The 23677-nt window shown below is 36.9% G+C and overlaps 1 protein-coding gene across 3 annotated transcripts in view; it reads right to left on the reverse strand.

The window, feature by feature from the left end:
• HTT (huntingtin) overlaps positions 1 to 23677 on the reverse strand; it is a 228883-nt gene that overhangs the window by 41947 nt on the left and 163259 nt on the right. For all 3 annotated transcript variants that reach the window (XM_069070716.1, XM_069070714.1, XM_069070719.1), the window contains 10 exons: positions 20428 to 20566; positions 17830 to 17952; positions 15491 to 15704; positions 14873 to 15018; positions 13491 to 13668; positions 12446 to 12541; positions 9129 to 9316; positions 8155 to 8281; positions 4966 to 5066; positions 3053 to 3207 (listed from right to left, as the gene is read on the reverse strand). In XM_069070716.1, coding sequence (XP_068926817.1) covers positions 3053 to 3207; positions 4966 to 5066; positions 8155 to 8281; positions 9129 to 9316; positions 12446 to 12541; positions 13491 to 13668; positions 14873 to 15018; positions 15491 to 15704; positions 17830 to 17952; positions 20428 to 20566 — 1467 coding nt within the window. The remainder of the gene's footprint in view (positions 1 to 3052; positions 3208 to 4965; positions 5067 to 8154; positions 8282 to 9128; positions 9317 to 12445; positions 12542 to 13490; positions 13669 to 14872; positions 15019 to 15490; positions 15705 to 17829; positions 17953 to 20427; positions 20567 to 23677) is intronic.

Below are 23677 nucleotides of genomic sequence, written 5' to 3' on the forward strand. Positions count from 1 at the left end.
TATATTCCTACATGGGAAGATGATACTTGTAACTCCTAAGAACTTTATCATTATTAGGGGATGAAGGTGAGTTGATAATGCTGGGATGTAACGCCCTCCCCCCCCAAATGTAGTGAGATAGAGAGATGCACTAGGAAAAGGAGGAAGTGAGAGGTAGAATGGAAAATATTTTCTCACATAAAAGAGGTGCACAAGGAAGAGTTTTTATAGTCAAGGGGGAAATGGGATAGCAGGCAATGCTGTAACCTCACTCACATAGGAACTCGTTCAAAGGGGGGAAAATATATATATATATATATACATATATATATATGAATTAGATATAGAAATCTATCTTACAAAATAGAATTAGGAGGAGAAGGGTATAAGACATATGAAGGGGGAGGGAGGACAAAAGGGAGAGTAGCTTAAGGGAAGCAGTGGTAGAAAGTAAAACGGATATTTGAGAAGGGACAGGATAAAATGAGAGTGAGAAAAGATAAACAGAAGAAAACAGGATGAGGGAAACATACATTTAGTAAATATAACTGTGAATATGAATGGTGTAAGCCCACCCATAAAATGGAAGAGGACAGTAGAATGGATTAGAAACAAGAATCCAATAATATTTAGTTTACAAGAGACACACTTGAAACATAAAGACACAGAGTTTAAAATAAAGGGCTAGAGCAGAATATATTATGTTTCAGTTATAATAAAAAAGGCAAGGATAGAAATCATGATTGCAGACAAAACAAAAGCAATAACAGACCCAATTAAAAATGATAAGCAGAGAAAAACTACATTTTGCTAAAAGGTACCATAGACAATGAAATAATATAAAAATTATTTACAGTAAGTTTCTCTAATAAAGGGACATATGTATAATCTCAAACATAAAATTATTATATTATTATAATTATATTATTTATATATTGGATAGATAAATAGTATTTATAAAAATGAGAGCCATTCCCCAATTGATAAATGGTCAAAGGATATGAACAGGTAGTTTTCAGAAGAAAAAAAAAATCAAAGTTAACTACAGTAATATGGAAAAATGCTCTAATCACGATTGATTAGAGAAATGCAAATTAAAACAATTCTAAGGTACCACCTTACACCTATCAGAAATGATCAATGCTGCAGGGGATGAGGGAAAATAGGTAAATAATAAATTGTTAGTTGAGCTGTGAACTAGTCCAACCATTCTGGAGAACAATTAAAGTTGCATAAACTTTGACTCAGCAATAACACTACTGGGTCTGTTCTCCTAGATCAAAGAAAAAGGAAAAAGACCTAAATGTACAAAAATGTTTATAGCAGTATTTTTTTTTGTAAGTGACAAAGAATTGGAAATTGAGAGGATGCTTATCAATCAATCAAATGATGAACAAGTTGTGGCACATTATTGTGATGAAGTACAATTGTTCTATAAGAAATGAAGAGGGGAGTGGTTTCAGAAAAAAACATGCCAAGATCTATATGAACTAAGGCAAAGTAAAGTAAGAAGGATTGGGGAATCATCATGTACAGTAACAATAATATTGTAATGATGAGCAACTATGAAAGACTTGGCTACTCTGATCAATATAGTAATCCAAGCCAATTCCAGAGGAATCATGATGAAAAATTGCTATCTACCTCCAGAGAGAGAGAGAGAACTGATGAACTCTAAGTGTAAACTGTATATAGATATATTTTTTGCCTTTTGGAGGGCAATTGGGGTTAAGTAACTTGCCCAAGGTTACAAGGCTAGTTGTGTGTGTGTGTGTGTGTGTGTGTGTGTGTGTGTGTGTGAGTGTTAAATGTCTGAGGCCAAAACCGAACTTGGGTCCTCCTGACTCCAGGGCCGGCGCTTTACTCACTGCGCCACCTAGATGCCCCTCTAAGTGTAAACTGAAGTATAAATTTCTCACTTTGTTTTTTGTTTTTCTTTTATGTAATATGGCTAATGAAGAAATGTTTTTGCATGATTTCACATGTATAACATCATTTTGCTTGTCTTCTCAGTGAGTGGGTGATAGAATGGGAGGCAGGGAAAGAATCTGGAACTCAAAATCTAAAGAGTGCTAAAAATAAATAATAAATTTTGGAAACTTTTTTTAAGAAATCATAAAAAGGAAAACTGGAGCTATTCATACAAAAATATTTGTAGCTACATTATTTGTAAGAGCAAATAACTGGGGGGAAAACTATTCCCCAACATCTGTGGAACAGCAAATGTAATGGAATACCATACCATTTTAAAAAAAATGATAAATATAAAGAAAACAAGGAAACACAGAAGACCTATATTAGCTGATGCAAAGAGAAATCATCAAAATCAGTATTCATGAAGCAAAATAGTATAATATTGACAAGCATTTTTAACTGAGAAAAGAAAAAGAAGGAAGGAAAAGAGGCCAATGGTGGCAGAACTAAGAAGGGGAAATAGAGAAAGGGGTTTTTTTTTTGCTTGTTTATTAATTTATCTGGTTCTGCTTATTTGTGTACATATCTTGTCTCCCTTATAAATGGAAAGTTCCCTCGGCATGGGGACAATGCTGTTTTTCAATCTTTTCACTATGTTTGTTTCTGGAGATACAAAGTATATGCTAAAAGTTTGGGGTAATGTTTTGCCCCATGTTTAGTCTACTTATTTGTTTTTATTGCCAATTATTAATAATTAAAAATAGAAAAACGACACCCAGATATTTAATATCATTAAATATAAACCATAAAAATTCACATTTATAAGGTTTTTTAAGGTTTAGAAATGCCTTTTCCACAATAACCCTGCAAAGTACACGTTATCCTTATTTTAAGATAGGGAAGCTGAGGTTCAGAGAAGTTATGAAACCTGTTCATGGTTACAGGACCATAAATATAGGAGGCTGTGAGGTAAGAGAGCACTGAGGGCCAGAATGCCATCTCCCACTCTGCCCAGATAAACCCTGTAAGTGACTCTGCAGTCAGAGGAGGAGGCTGGCCCAGAGGATCCTTATGGTCCCACTTCTGTTCCAGTTTCCACTCCTAGGACCTGATGACTGCAGCATTTCTACCTCTCACCTGCTCCATGAACTTTAAGTACCTGGTATCCAGAGCTTTAAGAGCTTTGTTCCGGGGCTGCTGCTCCAAGCAGCTCACTGCTGGATTGCCTGCGACAGGAAGGGTCATTGCACTTAGTACCAAGGACGTTATGGCTTGTACTGCAAGAACATTGATCTGGGTCCTCTCAGTATCTTCCTGTAAAAGGAAAGAGTCTGTCTTATGAATAAACCCAAAGGATCAACTAAGACCAGTCCAAGATGCTTGCCCTACAAACAAGAAGATCAAGGGACCCTGGGATCTGACTATAATGATAAGACTTGGAACACTGGTCATCCAACGTTTTGGTCTCAGGACTCCTTCACTTGTTTGGGGTCTTCCAAAAGAATTTTTGTTTACATGGGTGATATCTATCAATAGTTACCATATTAGAAATTAAAACGTCTTAGTATTAGTCAGAAGAATTTTTACTTTGTGGACCCTTTAAAAGGGTCTCAGAGCCCCCTAGTGGTCTTTGAACTACACTTCGAAGAAAAGTACAATCTCTTGTATATTGTGAAAGCATAAAACTTCCCAAGATGGCCATTATTTCTATTTTGTCCATGCAAGTTGACCATGACATCTCAGTTAAACATCCACTCATATACAACTATCTACAACCCTACTCAGTAACTTGTCTTAATTCTTTACAAGGATTGCTCAATTATGACAAAATGTAAAATAGTCTTCATAGTAACTATCCCCTCAATTGTACCAATGCTTTTGTTGAATTTCTCTATGCCCAATTATTACCCTATTTTGCCAAAATAAGATATGTCACGATAGGCTTATGTATGTTGATATTCTGCAATACTGTATTTCACCTTTACTCATAATCAAGTCTCCCCATTTTAAACCTTTTCTCTTTGCTTGACTACAGTTTCTAAGACTCAGTATACTGTTAATGCTGGTAATGTTATTCCTCTGCTCAAAACCTTTCAGTAATTACTGACTACTAAAAAATCTACTTAGCCTGATATTTAGGGCCTTTCACAATAAGGCAACATCCATCCTTTTGGGGCATTTTTCATACTATTCTCTTGCACATAATCAATACTCTAATTCACTGACTTTCCTATGTGTAACTAGTATTACCACTTTTTGGCCTTTGTTGAAGCTGTTCTCCATGCCTCCTCATGCCCCCACTATAGCTTAACTGAAATCCTATCCAATCTTTAAAATTTACCCTTAAAGATCTCACTCAAAGGTCATTTTCTCCATGGATCATTTCCTTAATCCCCAGGTCAAAGAGGATCTTTCATTCCTCCTACTCTAAAAGCACTATATATACTTTTCCCATGTACTTAATGCATTCTTATTGGTAGTACATGTAATAGTCTTTGTATATGTCACATCCCCATACTAGACCACATGCTCCATGAGACAGAGACTGTCTTATATAAATGTCTATATGCCTTCCAAAAACACCAAATACAATGCACTGCATATAACAAGTGTTTAAAAATGTTGAATTTCATTAACATAGTTAGGAAATGAAATGACTCATAAAAAGTAAACGATAGAAGTATTTTCATGAATTTTTTTCTAATAGATAAGCATCATCATAATAGCCTCTACACAATTCTCACCAATACATAAAACTCAGAGAAATTTGAACTTTAAGAATAATATCAACATCTTTATAATTTCCATAATATTTTAAAAATCTGTAATTTCAGTGGTACTACATGAAGAATGAACAGAATTGCCAAATTTCCCCCAATCAACACATTTAGAATATAAATGAAGAAATTATCTTGTCATCTTAGAAAATGGGTAATATCATCTTTATGCCTCCTGCTACTGATTATTAAAGCATTTACAGGTTTTGAATATTTATCAAACTTTAACTTAAAAACAAACTCTTAAATAAAGAATCATATCTATGGAATGGATATAGCCTGTCTGTAGCCTTACTTCCTGCTGACTTTCTTCTTGATCCATCACAATAGGCTGAGTAACAAGGACACCAAGCAGGGTCGCCCAGGTTTCTTCAAACTGAGTACGACTTGTCCAACCTAGGAATATTAAAAACAATTTTTTTTTTTTGCTTTTTGGAAGGCAATTGGGGTTAAATGATTTGCCCAAAGTCACACGGCTAGTGTGTCAAGTGTCTGAGGCCAGATCTGAACTCAGGTCCTCCTGACTCCAGGGCTGGTGCTCTATTCACTGCGCCACCTAGCCACCCCCGCACCCCCCCCCTTTTTTTTTTTTCAGTCAAAGTAAAGCAAAGTTTATTAAAGATTTGCCATAATGGGTAGACTCTTGAGGAGCCTTGGTATCTGTGACACTTGTATTGGACAAGGGGCCAGAATCATCTGACACAGAGTGAGCCTGTGCTAGATCATTCTCAGCCTAAAAACAAAATTTTATCCAACTAATAACCTCAAACTAAACTATCTGATCCTTATTGAAAGAATGTTCAGATTTCATAGTCAAAAAAAGAGTATTACAAGAAACAAGTAATAGCACTATTTAATTAAAAGAACATTCGACTTGGGCTCAGGAGTCTAATTCTAGGCTGAATCGTATTAGTTATTAGTCATGTGACCTCAGAAAAATAATTTAATTTCTCTGGGCTCGAGTTTCCTCATCTGTAAAATAAGGGATTTGGAAAAGAACTTTGAGGTCTCTTTGAACTCTGAATCATATGATTCTTATCAGAAGAATCCCGTAACTCAAAAGTTGAACATGAAGGGCTTAAAGAATGCTGACAAAGACAATTCAAGAAAATGAAAGTTATATGGAAAGGTTAAAGGAACAAAGGATTATACCAACCATTCAATCAACAGCATTTATTTTTTATTTTGGGGGGATTTTTTCCTACTTAATAGTATTTTATGTTTTCCAATTACATATAAAGATAATTTTCAACATTCATTTTATAAGATTTTGAGTTCCAGATTTTTCTCCCTCTCGCCCTTCTTCCCTTTCCCCCACCAGAGAGCAAGCAATCTGATATAGTAAACAAGTGTTTATCTATTAAACCTATTACATATTAAGTATTATGCTAGGTATTGGGGATACAAATAAAAAGAAGAGGATTACCTCCACCTGTAAGAAACCATTTAATAGCAAACTAACAAATTCTGTTTTAGATATGCTAAGTTTAAGATGCCTATGGGACATCCAGTTGGAAATGTCCAATAGGCAATTGATGATACGGTACTGGAGCTCAGGAGAGAGACTAGGGTTGAATAATAAATAGCCTGACAGACCTCATAATAGAGATAAGAGTTGAACTGATGAGAATTAATACGATCATCACTGTCAGTTCTATACAAGATTGTTTATAATTCTTTTATACTAAGGTAAAAACAAAGAAAGATAGAGGAAATAAATTTAATTACACGAACTAACTAGGTTCAATAAGGAGAAGGAAAAAGCAGGAGAAAAGGTATATTTAACAGGAATCTAAGTTCCTAATGGACAAGGACTGCTCATTTATTTTTTTCATTTTTAAGATTTTGTAATCCACAGGTTGCACAAAGTGGATGTTTTATGAATGTTTACTAAACTGAATTCTAGAGATATAAAATATGAACAATTTAAAAGAGGGGAAACATGGGGCACTGTGGGGGGACAATTAATAATTCAGTTTGGAAAGAGCATTGAAGACATAGAGAGAACAAGATGAGATAAGGATTCAAAAGCAGGGGTAGACCACATTGAAGGCACTAAACTCCAGAAAAAATAGTTATTTTACTGATAATAAAATAGTATTACGGATTTTTGAGCAGAGAAGAAACATGATCAGATCTAAATACATAAGGGAGATTGGCCTGACAATTCTGTGAAGGGTGAAGGATGAATTTTGGGTGGAGGATGAGAGAAAATAGAGGCATTGCTATTATAATAGTTCAGGTGGGTAGGAATGAGGGCCTAGATGACACTGTGGAAGTAAGAATAAAAGGGAGAAGAGATCAAGTTCTCTCCTCTCTACCAGGATATTTCATAGGCTTCTCAAAACTCAGTATGTCCAGAGTAGAACTTTCCTCTAAACCAATCTTTTCTTCCCATCTCCCCTATTTCTGTTGAACAAATCATTCTTCTTCCACTCATTCAGGCTGTAGTCATCTTGGCAAAACTGTAGTTGTCCTTAACCATGACCTCCCTCTCACTCCCACATCTAATCAGCTACTTCTTGTCCACCCCATCTCCTCTAAATCTTCCCCATCCTTCCTCCTCTCTTTACTCATATTGCAACCGGCTAAAGCCAGGTCTCCATCCCCTCTCATAGGGACTATTACAACAGCCTCCTAAATTGAGAGTTCTTGCCTCAAATCTCTCTACTCTGTAATCTAACAGGAACACAGTAAGTCCTGGGAGAGTCATGAAAACAACCAGAACTAGGGGACACTATATGGATGATGAAGCAACAGAGAAAGGTGGAATGGTCAGAAATGTGGCAAACACCCAGAGTCATAAAAAAAACAGAGGAGACAGTATATAAGAAGGGGCAGTCCACAGTATCAAAGAGAAAAAAGATCATCAGATTTGATAAGATAACTTTGGAGAAAGCTGTTTCAATTGAGTGACGAAGTCAGAAGTCAAAGTGCAAAGTGAGAGATGAGAAAGCAGAAGCAGTGAGAATGTGGACAATTTTTCTAGGAGTTTGGCTAAAAGAGAGAGGAGTGATACAGAATGATGGCACAAGAGGATCATATGGCCTTGTGAACATATTTTAAAATATGGAAGAGAAGCCAGAAGGCCAAAAGAAGTCTCCTTAGAGCCCCAGGATCTCATATAGTATATATATACTCATATAGTACTCTGCACCTTTCTTTTGCATTTATCATGTATCATTTTTCATAATAATTATTTGTGAATAGGTTATATCCCTCTATTAGTTTGTCATCTATAAGAAAGTAAGAACTGTGTACTATTAAGCTTTCTTTTTCCAAGCACGTAAAATAGCATCCTGAACATATAATATAGCAGAACCTTAATACTTGCTAAACTGAATTCTTACCCATAAGAATATTGTAATGTAAAAGACTATATTACAGTATCAGAATCAATGTGTAATGAAATATCTCTGCTCATATGCTTGAAAATCAAAATTATCCCATCATCTTAATCAAAATGTTTTAGCAAGATACATACCCAAGGTATTAATACGATAAATGAATTCTTTAAAAATCTCCTTTTCTTGAAGAAATTCTACAGGGATTTCAGGAAGTGTTGTGCCAAAATCCCCTCCGGGTTTAGGTGACCATCCTAGTTTCCATACCTGTTGGGATATATTAAAGAACAATAATTATCTGAATGAAGTTGTGGTGCCTTTTCATGGAGAGAATGGAAGAACTCAAGAAGATCTGAGACTTCAGTAATGACAACCAAGTATTGATAAAACCTATTTGTGTGCTTGATGGATAAATTATAACAAGTTGGGTTAGCATTATCCAACCTACTAGACTCAGCTGTAGTTTTGAGACCCTACTGACATACATGCTCTAAGCTCATAAAGGATTTATGTCATCATAATATGAAATTTAGCAATATTAATCATTCAAATAACTTTAACACATGTTTATTAGGCACTTAACATGTGAATATGTAACTGGGTAAGTGAAAGAAAATAAAAAAATTAAATGAGACATATTCCTTGCCCTGAAGAGGATTATATTCCAGTAGGGTAAAATATAAAATAAATATATTAATAATTATAACAGAAGTGAAGAGTACATAGGCGAGAGCCAAACATAATCAATGATATAAGAGGTTTAAGATGGGGCAGTGTTTATAGCAGAGAAAATCAGAGAAGACATAAAGAAGGGGGTGGCACTTGAACTGGACTTTAAAATGGATTCATAGCTACATACTTATTTATAGCTTCCAAAGTACTGTCCACACAACAACCCAATGAGGTGGAGGGGTCTTGGGGGACAGGGAAAGAAACAAGCATTTATAAAGTACCTAATGCAATGTTTTACAAATATTATCTCATTTAATTTTCACAACAAAGTCAGGGGTACAGTGCCATTCTTATTCCCATTTTACGGTTGAGGAAACTGCCACAAAGCTTCAAAATAAATGATATTGTAGTCCCATGGAAATAGAAAACAAAACATACTCACCAAGGGAGGCACTCTAGTGTAGCTGTTGACTAGTGGAAGTCTAGCAAGGCTGATGATGATGTTTTTCAGTACAGGAGTAAGGAAAGCTGGAATGCCACCATTCCTCTTGTGACCCAAAGCCAACACAGTCTGCAATGCTGCCACCATTTCTGCGATCATTTCACAAGCAGTGGTAATATACTTGGGTACTTAAGGAAAGAAATAAGCACATCTGATATAAAACAGTTTTATACAAAGATAAATTCATACATAGGGTTGCAGAAAGATGTCATATATGCTCTATTAAGTATGACAGTATGGAATACCCACTAGTCTTACCAGACTTGAGAATTTCAAGTCCCTCACTAGGAAACAAGCTAAAAACTAGTGAAATTACAATAAAATAACATTTGATAAGAAATAGTTAGAGCAACAAGTTGTTCTGTTTGCAAAGAACTGAAAATGAAGTTGATGCCCATAAATTAAGGAGTGTACATGGCTGTAATAGAATAATATTATGTTGTGAGAAACAAATAATAGGATAGATATTTATGGAAAGATTTAGATGAATTGATGAAAAGTGAAGTGAGCAAAATGAGGAAAACAATGTATACAACCCCAACAATGATACTGGAAAGAGCTATAAATTTGTATTGACCAAGCTTGGCCTCAAAAGAAGAAGTAAGAGAATGTACCTTCCTCAGTTCTAGGTGGGGGATTATGGGTGAGGAAGAGCATATATACGGGAAAATGGATAGTTTTCAATTCTCAACTGATAAATAATCAAAAGATATGAACAGGCAATTTTGAAAAGAAAAAACTGAAGCTATCAATAGACATAAAAATGCTCTAACTCACTAATAATTCAAGGAATGCAAGTTAAAACAACTCTGAGGTTTCACTCACCTCAATCAAAATGGCAAAGCTGACAAAAAAAGAAAAATGACAAATTTTGATGGGGCTACAAGAAAACAAATACTTTAATGCTCTGTTGTACATTGTGGCAAAGAAATCCAAATGTGTTCTGTCACATCAAATGTGAACTTGTGCAGCAGTTTTGGAAAGCAATCTGGAACTATGCCCAAAAAGCTATTAAACTATGCATATCCTTTGACCCAGCAACAGAAAAAGGAAAAAGATCCATAAACAAAAATAGTTATAGCAGTAACTTGCACAGAGTATGGAGGCAGTAAATCAACAAACATTTATATTATGCATTTACTATGTACAAGGCACCAAGTTCTCAGCACTGGGGATAGGTACAAAGAAAGGCAAAAGTAAGATTTCTGCCTCAAGAGGCTCAAATAGTAACAGGAGAGGAAACACAAATAACAATGTACGTACAAGATTTATACAATGCATATGGAAGATACTCTCAGAGGGAAGGGGAGTCTAGGGGGCTTAGGGTGGCAGTGGTTGAGGGCTGTGGGTCTGGGAAAGGACTCTTGAAGAAGGTGAGGTTTGAGTTGAATTTGAAATAAAGCCAGGAGTTGGAGGTGAGCAGAGAGATCTTGCTGAGTGGGGGGTGGTGTGACATGATCTCCGGCACCTGGGAAATATACTATGAAGGGACTGGAGTGGGGAGGGACCTAAGGCAGAGGCACTGCAATGGACCAGTGTGAAGCGAGAGGGCTTCTACCAGAGGGTGGCAGCTGTGTGAGCAGAGAGAATTCAACAAATACAAGAACTGGGTGGAGGGAGACAGGCCAAGACTTGACAACAGCCTGAGTATATGGGGTGAGTTCAAAGGAGAAGTCAAAGCTGATGCCAAGGTTATGAGTCTGTGTGACTGGCAGAATGGCAGTATCATAGGAAAGTTGACAACAGGAAGAGTTTGAAAGGAAAGATAATGAGGTTCTGTTGTAGACATGCTGAATTTGAGATGCATGCATGACATCTAGTTTAAGATGTACATAAAGCATAGGTATGCAATGCTTGTCTTCCTGACACAGTAAATTAATTGATATCTAAGCTCAGAGTACAAAGGGTTCTCTCTTCTAAAAGGAAAAAGTAAAGGAAACCAAAAACTTATTTCTGTTGTCCAAGTTAGCAGGGATATAAAATGTAGTTCCTTTAAAAATGAGAGGGTGTCAGGGTAAAAACAAAGCAGATTAAGTATAAAGAGGTACAAGAAAACCTTGATAGGAGGAAACTAGACAACTGTGACACAGAACCCACTGATCCCTTAGAATGAAGTAATACATGTGAGGCTCTTTCCACAGATGGGGAGGGGATGAGGGTAAAGCAGCTTCTAACACTCCATGGGAGATCTCCAGGAACAGGAACAAAGGAAACTATCCTTACAGAATAATAGTGAAGACTACAGAAAGAGAAAATAAATGAGTAGTTCTGGAAACAAATCCCAACAGTGACTGGAAAGCATGATACAGTAGCTGTGGGAAATTTCAATTATGCAGGCTTCTGATGGATGCACAGGGAACCTATCACCCAACACATTATTATTATTATTTTTTTTTGCTTTTTGGAGGGCAATCGGGGTTACGTGACTTGCCCAAAGTCACATAGTTTTTGTGTTAAGTGTCTGAGACCAAATTTGAACTCAGGTCCTCCTGACTCCAGGGCCGGTGCTCTATTCACCACACCACCTAGCTGCCCTATAAACTAATTTTTTTTTTAAACCATAGAGAAATACAGAAATGAATGGCCATAAGCACTGCCAGAGGGAGACTGAAACAAGAGAAGAACAGCAGGCAGAGTTCCCTGAATACTACTTACCTCTTTCACTGTTGGGGGAAATAAGCTTTAGATGGGAATGAACCAAAATGATGAATAAGGAGCTGCCATGCAAGAGGAGCAGGCAGTAAGACAGCCCCCTTTCTGTACTGGATGAGCTTGATTTGTCAGGCTAGAGGGTGAGTTACATACTCACAGCCTGAAAGACCTGGAATATATCATTTCTGAGTTTGTCCATAATCTTGGAAAGACACCGGGGCAAGGGAAACTACCAGATGATGGTAAAAGGGTAAATGTTATCTGGATTTTCAGAAAAGTAAGAAAATGGTGTATGAGGCATCCTGTGTCTACCAAGAGAATGGATATGTTTCATTAATAGTTCTTCTGAACCAAAACTGAGTACTATTATTACTCAGAGTTCAGCTTCCATTTTGCATTCTTTTTCCTTACATTATTACAATCTATATGTATACTGTTCTCCATAGACTACATTGCTAAAAGGATGGTTAGTGAATATCTAGGGAAATAAATAGGGATCACAAAGAGCTAAGCTTCACACCAACAGTGATCCAAAATAGGAACTATTTTCTTACGTGGAAAAAAATTTTAGAACAAGGCAAGAAAAATTGTGCCATAAAACTCACCCTGCATATCTGAATCAACTTCATCTTCACTGATTCCCCTTGAAGTATTCTTCCTTCTTTCTGGACTAAGAAGTTGGTCCCCAGGTTGAACTGCAACTAAAATTATTTAAAGACCCCCCAAAAAAGTTTTTCAATATGGTTTAACAATTATATGTAAAATATTCTATTTTATTAGTCTTAAGAATTCAAAGCAATAGTTCTAAGTTCTGTCAATATGATAGCATGAATAACCTGCTATCCTTGGTTTTGGATAAGAGAATCCCTTGGCTAAGCAACAAATCAATTATTTAGCAAGCAGTTATTAAGTATCAATCATACACCAAAACTATGCTTTGAGCTGACCAGATAAAGATTAATTCTTGAAATTCTTCATATTCACAAGGAAGCAGAATTAAAAATTCTGGCTGTCAATTAATTGATACTCTGACCCTCTGTAACCTTCATATCTGAAGGGTTTTTGTTTTTTTTTTTGTCAGTGACTATTTAACAGTTCATTAGAGCCAACACATAATTTCTCAAATCTGGAATTCTTGTCTTTGGATAATAATCCCTGAATCTTTATTTATAAGTTATTTATTACAAATACTCAGATTAAAAATATTTATACAATCAACCTTCAAAATAACACTATGTAAAGTTCAACTTTTTAGAAAGTAAAATTTTGAAACATCCTCTAAGTTCCACCAAATAATATTCAATTTTGAGCAATGAGCATTAGCAGGCCTTTTTCACCTTTTTTTTTTTGAAAATGAAAAGTCATTTTCATTTCACAATATATAAGTATTAAAATGTGGTATAGATACACTTGTTACAAGTGAAGCCTGGGGAAAAGTAATCTTGTTAAAAGTGATCTTATTAATCTAATGTTCATTTAAGAACATGAACACCAAACCAAAACCAGTACAGGGATCAAAAGGCTAACATAAGGTTTAAAAGTAATTCTAGGAAATGTACAAACTCTGGCCTAAACGCTAAAATACTGAATAGTCCTTGATTTCTTATGAAAGAATAAGGGAAAAAAAATCCAATGACATGTTTTACTCACTTGCTTCTAGAATAAATCGAATACAGTGAATTAGGGAGCACACATGGGTGACATACTCTACTGATGACAAGATATTCCAGAGACCAGGCAGATGTAAAGTTAGACAGCAGCAATCCAGGACAGCCTGTAGATCCATACTTAATGGCATCTGCTCATGTATTAAGTGCCATGACAGGGCCTAACATAGGAAAATAGAAATTTGAAATGCAATTAAACTTCATTCTTTGTAAAGCTTAAAACATGCTATATGTGAATTGCTAATGTGAACTACCTTTTCAACGATCATTTGTAATGAAAGCACTGTGTACAAAGTACACTATGCAAGGCAAGAGGAAGGAGATAAAATCAAGACATGAAGACTGTCCCTACCCTCGTGCAGAGTACAGTTCAACAAAGGGTTAAGTCACAAAGATAAAATTATAAGACATAAATATAAAACTACAAAACCACAATATAATATAATAGAAAAGTACAAATAAGGTACTATGGGAAATACATGGGGGAAGAAGGGTCGTTGCCAACTAGAGAAAACCAAGGATGCTTTAAAAGTTCCACCTTTGCCTTATATTGAAACCCAGATTTTATTCTGAGAATAGGAGGCTCTAAAGTAAGCCCCTTGGTCAGGGCAGAGGAATCCTAAAAATAAGTATTTATCGTTTGGTCCCAAATGCCTTATTTGTCCCCTTCATCTACCAGCAAAATGCAGAAGTGACCTTCCCTGAAGTACCCAATCAATATTCTCCTTCACATTATAATCATTTCAATGATGTAAATTGTCTGAAAGCAAAATACTTGATGAGAAATTCCACTCCTCCTAAGAGTTTTTTTTCATTCAGAAAATTTTGCAGGTTCTCTAAGGCTCTGTCATTTGTGGGCCTGCCTCTCGTTTTCACTGTCAGAATACACAATCTGCCTAAAATGAGTCATCATCTCTCTAAATGCTTCATAACAGAAAATACACATGCATTTAGTAAGAATACAAACTTCTACTCATTGTATAAAAACCATCGTGATTTCCAATGTGGTCAATTTCTACTTGCCTAAAATGCCTATGTCTTTTTCAAACTAACACACAACATGATGACTACCTACACTGTATTTAAAGGACTTTTTTGAAATGAAGGGCATATCCTTGTTTCTACTAAATTACCTTAGACTTTTCTACCAAAAAAAAGTATGACTGCTAAAAATAATCGCTAATCCAACATCAACAATATGCTGAGAACTCAATGAAACAATAAATCCTAACTCTCTATTCCTTTTAAGCTGATGCAGGCTACTTACCTATAATCACCCATCCCTGCTATTTTCTCACCCAATGACACCTTTAAATAGGAAATGCTAATAGGTTACTAAGTCTCTCACCACTCCTATGCTCTTACCTCAAGTGCTACCACGACAAATTTCAGAACATCCCTCTCTTTTTCAGGGGGAAGTTGAAGATGACTTGGTAACTTAGAAAATAGTACTAAGTACTGAGCAAGGGCACAGGCCAGGGTAGTAATTGACTGGTAAATCACAGCATTTCCTGGAAAAGAATTTAATTGGTAGAAAAATTGATGTTTAAAAAAATGCAATTATAGGGTTAACAAGTTTTTAAAAAATCTGCCAAAGATATCAAATTTTAGGTAAAATACTTAGAAGTGCTGCTCAAGTTACGTCAGTTAATAGTTAAAATGTATTAGTCAAAGAGCATTCATCAAGCATTTGTGTCTTGTAATTTACTTTAGAGAAAGATTTTATGTACTCCAATTAGATCCTCACATGAGGATCCTCACATGAGAGATTGTGTCCTTGTCTTACATTCATTTCACAGATAAGCAAACTTGAGCTCAGAAAGGATAAACAATTGGTCTGAGGATTCCACAAATAAGAAGCAACCCTGAAACAGGGCATCTGGACTCCATGCTGAATGGCTGTTGGCCACACAGCACAGGACACTGGAGGGGCACTATCAAATAAGAGCTGAACAAATGTGGCTTTTTTTTTTTTTTGATTACCAAAGAGATCGCTGAGTTGATTCCAGTAGGCTGAAGTCTCAATGGGTAAAAGGGGTTGGAAAACATGATGGTTGGGTGGAAGCTGTTGCACCAGACTGCTCACACGATCCAGGGTCACTGAGCGGGCTGTCTCAAAGAGGCTGCTACTCTGACCGCTGGAGATTTCACGGACACCGAGACTTAAGCAAGGAGCTAAGAGGGATAAGTTGAACTCCTGAAATCACAAATGTTCAAGGTAAAGGATGAGAGGCTACATATGTCCCTCAGGGAAAAAAGCAAATAGAAAGGATGACAGAAAACAACCTTGCAGCATATCTCGGCAGTAAATTATCAGAATGCTAACTGTAGAAGATTATCTCTGCCATGAATAAAAATGAGTAATAAATTGCTGTTTCACTTGTCCCTATATTTCACACACTAGATACCTGAGCGTTGTTGGCTTCTTCATCAATTTCATTACAATGGATCACTTACGCAGATCATATACAGAGATGAGTCCAAGATGAACAGGACCTTGGAGGTCATCTGGGCCAACCACATCATTTTATACTTGAAGAAAATGAACCCCAGGTGGCAAGGGACTTGACTACAGTCACTCCACTAGTGTCAGAGAAGGGATCTGAACTTGGGTCCTTGGATGCTAGAGCCAGTGCTCTTCTCCAGACTCTGCAGTGTCAAAAGCTTTTTCTTTATGTTTGCTTTGCATACCCAGCTAAGAACAAGTCAACAACTTCCAAGTCTGAAAAATTCTCATTAATTTAAGCTTGTTTATTTATTCACTGTGTAAGTAGGAACCAAAATGTGGAACAGCCATTACAATACAACCAAGTCAAGCAATTCAAGGCAACTTTTGCTCTTAAGTTTAATAGTTTATAGTTACCTGAACTGCTGATGTCTACCTTTTTTTAACAGCTTGTATTAATTATCTGCCTTTGTTAACATCCCAGACTTTTTTTTGTTCTTAATCTGTATAACTTGGGGTAGTCCTTTAAAGTATCAATACTCCAACAATTTCAAGCCTAAAGGTTAGGTGATCCCTAAAAGATAACTAAGGAAGAACAAACTATTAACTGCAGGAAGTGTCTGCAGAGGAGAGAGGAACAAGAGTCAAACTGGGAAAGCAGACACTTCCCAGGTCCTCATGGGTTGTATCATTATAATCCAACCTCAATGGTTGCCAGAGATGCTATAGAAGGGATTCATCAACGGGGGATGGTACTGAACACTATCTCTGAGGTTACTTTCAACTGAGAAAATCTATTATTATCTTTAAAAATGAATTCTCATGACACTAGGTATCATTTTCCTTTGAAAATTTAACCAAAAACAAATATTTTTACTTAACAAACATTTAATTTATTTATTTTTTCATATATTTGGGAATTCTGCAAACAGGACACAAAATGTGGTACATTCAAATATAAGTGACACGTTTTTTGTTTGTTTGTTTTTTGCTTTTTGGAGGGGGGAAGGTAGGGCAATTGGTGTTAAGTGAGTTGCCCAAGATCACACAGCTAGTTTTTGTGTTAAGTGTCTAAGGCTGGATTTGAACTCAGGTCTTCCTGACTCCAGGACCAGTGCTCTATTCACTGCGCCACCTAGCTGCCCCAAGTGACACACTTTTTAATGACAAATACTAATCTGGATTTTTGTATTATTTGTCATGTTATAGATTCACCATTTCCATTATAGATGATACTCAAAGAATTGGTGACGCTCTTAAAAAATCTTCATTTTCTTTAATTATATGAATGGCTGAATTCAACTCAACTATCCCAGAAGGTTAATGTTGGTATGATTAACAATACTCCTTATATATATATTCAAAATACAATAAATCTTACCATGACTCTTAACACAGAACACTTATATTCTGTATACATTTCAAGAATAGCATGTTTCGGGGTGGCCAGGTAGCACAGCGAGTAAGAGCACAGGCCCCAGTGTCGGGATGACCTGGGGATCGAATCCAGGCTCACTTAGCACCCACCCAGAAACACCTGGCCGTGTAATCTTGAGTGAGTTACTTAACCCCAATTACTTAGGGGCGGCCAGGTGGCTCAGCGAGTAAGAGCATCGGCCCCAGTGTCGGGATGACCTGGGGATCAAATCCGGACTCAGATACTTAGCACCACACCCATAAATAACTGGCCGTGTAACCTTGAGCAAGTTACTTAACCCCAATTGCTTTAAAAAGAAAAAAAAGAATAGCATGTTGCCTACTGGACAGTATATTTCACATATGGTATGTTATCTACTAAATAACTGGAACTCAATGTAAATTGAACCAAACAGTGTAACAGATTGCCTTTTCTTCTTACTGCACAAACAATACTTACCTTATTCATCATAAAAGGGGTCAGTTCACCAGGTGGAATTCTATTTACCAGTTCTGCACCTTCCAGCAGTGCCGAATCTGATTTAGTGCAACACTGAGATTTGACTAGAGACACATACCAGTCCTAAAAGAAAAATGATTAACTTTCATTTTAATGGTCTGTATGAAAGATAATTTCAAAAGACAAGTTCTCTCTTTTAAAACCCACTCAATTTCATCTAGGCTCAAATTTTTTCCTTTGGTCAAACACAGATTAACTCCTACTTCAATTAATGCCATGAGGAATTACTTGATTTTAGAGTTTAACAAACAAGTGTTGCATTTCACCTCTATCAAGTGCCCAACTAATAGCAGAGGTTGCCAGCTGGCCTGAAGCAACAAGGCACTACAGGCCAGGCACAACAGATCACCACCACCACAACCCTGACCACCATCTCCCCTCAGACCCTGAGGGAGACAGCCTCAGGCCCTCAAACAAGAGAGTTGGAAGTAGAAATGCTTCCAGCCCCAGCGGCATCCTGGGAAACGATCCCTGACCACTGCTCCTTTGGGACTACAACCACAGCTACTGATGACCCAGAAATCAAAGTTTTTGCCACCAAAATCCTTGGCCCTGTCACAAGATTTAACATCAGAAATCAATGGCTTTTACTGGTATAAATGACATTAAAGAATAGGCAATAACATCTGTTTTGCCATTGCATGAAGGACAATAGGACCCTTCCATCTGACCTGCTACTAAAACCTTCTATGTGTTCTGGTCCCCATTAGAAGGTGACTTTCTTGAGAGCAGAAATTGTCTTACGTTTCTATTGGGACTCAGCAGTGTTTACCATAAAGAAAATGCTTTAATCATTCACTGATTCCACAAAACTATTACCATTAAGCAGTCATTTCTCTCCTGTCCTAAAAATAAGTGCTATCTGAAAGTGAAATAGTAAGATAGTAAATCCCCTTTCACAAAAGGTCCTCAAAATAATAATGATAATAAATACAATAATAAAAACATTTATATAGCACTTTGAGATTTGCAAAGCACTTTACATGCATCATCTTATTTGATCCTCAGCACAACCCAGTGACATAGATACTATTATCACCTAAATTTTACAGATAAAGAAACTGAGACCAAGAGAGGTTAAGTGACTTCCCCAGGGTCACACAGCTTAATAGTAAGTGTGTGAATTAGGATTCAAACTTAGGTCTTTCTGACTTTTCAGGCCAAATTCAAAAAAGTGCCTGAATTTTTATCCAATCTTTAAAGCTCCCTTTTTCATGAAGCCTTCCTGATATCAATTTCATTTTTTATCTTTCTGCTCCATTCATCATGTATTACTGAATATTACTGTCATCTGAGTAAGTATCTTGCAGTCTTCTTAGACCATAATTTCCTCAAGGCTAGGACCTGTGCTTTAGCTATTTGTGTATGGTGACAAACACATTATGCATACAGTATGTATTTAAATGCTTAAAACTGAATTTGGAAATACTTAATTTTGCATGCAATTCCTTTTTGACAGGCCTCAGTAGCTATGAATGACATTTGCTCTGCCAGAGAACAAAACTGATGATTGTAGGATGCTCTACAGGGAACTTCATCCTTCTTTGCTTTTTGAATCTTCTCCCCTCCTGAGTTACCAGCTCTCCTCTTCAGGGCTATGAGACTTAAAAATTAGCTATACTAAAATGAGAAGGAGAGATAGCCATCTAGAAGTCTAAAGTCCATGGGTGGCACTAAATTCCCTATTTCTCCAACAGGAAAAGAGAAGAAACCTGCACTCCTTTGACTATGTCTTTCTCCACAAAGTACCTTTCTCAATGAGTTTCTTTTGGAGGATAAAGACAGCAATGTTAGCCAGATCTTCAGTGAGGGTTCCATTACCCTCATACATAGTAACCTGTAAAATGCCTGACTCCATCAAGTAAGCAGAGAAGGGTGAGGATGGGTGTTGGAAAGTAATCTCAGATGCTGATGAGTGTGAGAAGAGCCAGGTTAAAGAATATAATGCACAAAGGGATCAAAGAAGAGACATGAGCACTGGGAGTGGATAAAACATCTGTAAACCTGGACAGTTCTATAAATTTGAATAGCCTTTCTATAGTAAGGTAACTCAACCTCTCCTTGTCCCCATTCAATCGTCTACATTCGTACCTTTACATCTCCACTTCTGAGTTCAATTCATCTCCTAACAGCTGGAACTATCATCCAGTATTTCCTTTTCTACAAGAAAAAGCTCCTCCATTTCCTCCCAAGTGCTTCTGCCCTAACCCCAAAGGCCCCAAAATGGGAAAAGGCAAGAGAGTTGCTATCCTCCCTTTCTTTTATTATCAAGGCTGCTTTCCCCCTTTACCTCAATATAAGGTAAGAGAGTCAAAAGCTAAACAATCCTAAGACCTTTAACTGATCAAATTCATAAGTCGTCTTCTCCTTAGGGCACCATACCCCTCTAGGAACTGAAACAAGCCTGAGATAACGTGCTCTAAAAAAGCCCAAGAAGATTTTCAGCCCTGCTATATCCATCTGCACCCAGGGATAATACAAGGTAAGGCTGTGTTATAAGACAGTGTATACTTGTCAATAAAAGCTCTGTTCACTTACTTGGTCTGGATTTATCATCTCTAGTGACAAGTGATTTTCCCCATCCAGGGGGTGTGAAGTGACTACAGGAGAAGGGCTAGCTGTCTCTGGTGCTACTGTACGACGAAACCTGTCCAGCAGGGAATAGAGTCTTTGGTGTCTGAAATACAAGTGAAATAAAAACACAGGAACTTGGAATACAGGTGATCCTAAAGGCTGCCTGGCTTAACCCTACCAATAACAATCTATTTAAGATTATAGATTTGACCACAGAAATAAGGAATTCTGAAAATTATTAATAGACTGTAGTTATATGAAATGGTAAAAGCATGGATAGAATGAGAATAAGCATGTAATATTGTAAACATGGGTGGTATTTACGGTATCAATCAGAATGAGAGTAGACAGATTAAAAAATAAATTTACAGAAAGTGATGCTGTTTTTAATTCCAAGTCATAGCTATGTTTTACTCCCATTAAAAAGACCAATATTCTAAAAATTTATTCGCAGTGAACATTTGCAACAAGCATTGTAAAAAGTATTCTAAGAACTTTGGGGTTGGAGGGCTTAACAACTGCCGATTCTTAGCTATCTGATTTTGGAAGAGTCACTTGACCTCAATGGGCCTCAGTTTCCTCATCTGAATAATGAAGATAAAAAGAGTTGTGTTACTTGGCTCAGAGGATGACCAGGGGGGCACTGATTGAAATCACAGTCCTAATGCAAAGCTTAAGGAGCTAGAAAAGTCTGGCAATAAACATTTTCCCTGTCACTTGATATTGAGCCACCCTAACTTCAAAGAAGTTCATAAGCAGGAGAGTGGACACCCGGAGACACACATTTCTGCACAGCAGCTCATTAAGACCATTTAGAAGGAGACACAGGGGTTTTGGAATGCACAGGTGGAGGAGGCATCAAAACCCATGAAATCTCAGATGCAGACTACTACTACACAATACTTAGCAGATGCACACACAAGAAGCAGATAGCCTATCACAAGGTCAGAAAGCTAGAATTCCTTAACTATTTCCTACTTAAACACCCAACCCTTAAACACAAACTGAAATTTCTGCCACTGCAGGGTCATATATTGAAAGGTTCATTTCTTTAGGAATCAGAGACAGACTAATACCCAGTTTCACACTGGGCTTTCTAGCTTGAGAATGTCAAGCTCAAAAATTAAAACAAAATCTATTTCAGGAACAAAGAGGCAAAAAATTCAGTAGCCACCAGTTGTCCTCAACTGCTCACCAAAGTTGTGGTGTAAAATCAATAAAGAACTTAAACGTCAGACTAAAAAAAAAAAAGGCAGAGAACTTGGGCTGAACAAACAAGTTATAAGCACTTAAAGACTCATTTCTCTCATCTGTAAAATGCAGATAATAATACAAATAATACTTAAATCCCTCAACAACTGGGGGGAGGGATTAAATAAGCCAAAGTATGTCTCATTCCCAGGTTTATATTCTACTATTATCCTCGTTGCCCTACCATGAGCATCTCGGTCTCCACCTCTGGAATTCCAGGCTCTGATATATGAGTGTCTATCTGTTTCCCTACCTCATCTCTTCCTCCCTATCTCTTTTTCTCCCTCTATCCTTCCCTCTCTCCCTTCTTCCTTCTCCCCTTTCCTCCTTCTCCCTTTCCCCCTCTTTCTCTCCGTTCCCCTTCTCCCTCCCTCCTTTATCTCCTTTCTCTCCCTCTCTGCCCCCATCTCTTCCCCAGGTCCACTTTATATAAAGTTCTACTCCCTGCTTGTGAGACTGGACTTCTTGCTTTTCTTCCCACCAGACACTTCATCTTCCAGCTCCCAGTTTTTCCATGGGCTGGGTTCCCCCATGCCTGTAATTTTTTCACTCCTCAGCTCAGTCTCAGGCCCTCATTGTTTTTCTTAAAGTCCCAACTAAAATCCATCTTCTACAGGACTTTTCCTAAGGCCCTTTAATACTGGCACTTTCTCTCTGTTATCTCCATTTTGTATTGTATGTCTTATTTGTGCATAATTTTTTGGATGTTGTCTCTTCTATCAGACTGTGAACTATGGGAGCAGGAGCTGGGTAGTTATTTTTTGTTTTGGGGTGAGGGGAGGATGGATTGCCAGTGCTTAACACAGTGCCCTGCACACAGTAGATGCTTTATAATTACTTGCTGACTGACATTCTAGTGCAAGTTCCTTGAGGACAGGGATGGTCTTGCTTACCTGTGTTTGAATCCAGAGGGCTTAACTCAATGACTGGTATGTAGAGAAGCTTAATAAATATTTTATTTATATATGCAAAATACTGTATAAAATTAAAATGTGCAAACTTTTACTATTATAATTATATAATTATCACTGCCACAGGTCTCAAGTACATCCTTCTTTCAAACTTCCTATTTAGATCTAAAATGTAAGCAAATACCAAGAAAATGAATAAAAGCTACACTAAATGTATTTTTTAAGCCTGAAAATGCTGTATTCTACATGACTGAAAATTTTATATAGACTTTGCAAAAACTTAAAGGAAATGGTCATTTTTCTTGACGTTTTTCCATTTAGCAGAAAGATGATTCTGTAAGATTATGAGTATTTGGCCTATCAAGGAAGCCAAAATCTAAGCCAGGTTTTTCTGATTCCTATTTCAAGATTGCAGTAATTAATTAGATGATGTTTACTCCAAATTGCTAGAAAGATGAGAATAATTTTCAAATTCATGTCTAACTTCTTTGACAATGAGTGGCTTCACCTATTACTAAATATTTGCCAAAAGACCAAATCTTCCATACGTTGTGCAACAGCTGTATTAAAAAGTCATTTGTTTAAAAAATACTATTAACCAGAACTTTTCACATTTATATAATGTTTTAAGGTTTAGAAATCAAAATATCATGAAGTAGAAAAGGAACTTAAAGGTCATTCCCCACCCCCACTCCACTATTTTATAGATTAAGAAACTGGGAGAAGAGGGAAAGGGGAAAAGGGAGAGATTAAGGGAGAGGGAGTAGAAGGGGACAGGGAGTGAGAGAGGGAGAATGAAAAGGAGAAGGGAGAGAGAGAGAGAAGTAAAGAGAAAGAAAGAAGGAGAGAACAGAGAAAGGGACATGGAAAGGGAGAGATCTAGAAATACAGATGACCTAACACCTCTAACACAATTTTCTTCCACTTGTCTGTTTCTAAATGAATTTAATTTTGTAAATTAGATATAATAGGAGACTACACAATTTAAAGACATGCTTCAATGAATCTCTTATGAAACAGTTTCTCTATCACAATAATTACTTAAACCTCCC

The sequence above is a fragment of the Petaurus breviceps genome, unplaced genomic scaffold, assembly GCF_028583685.1.
Source record: "Petaurus breviceps papuanus isolate PSGF00001 unplaced genomic scaffold, PetGlider_PUasm1.0 140, whole genome shotgun sequence".
In the NCBI taxonomy this organism is placed as follows: Eukaryota; Metazoa; Chordata; class Mammalia; order Diprotodontia; family Petauridae; genus Petaurus; species Petaurus breviceps.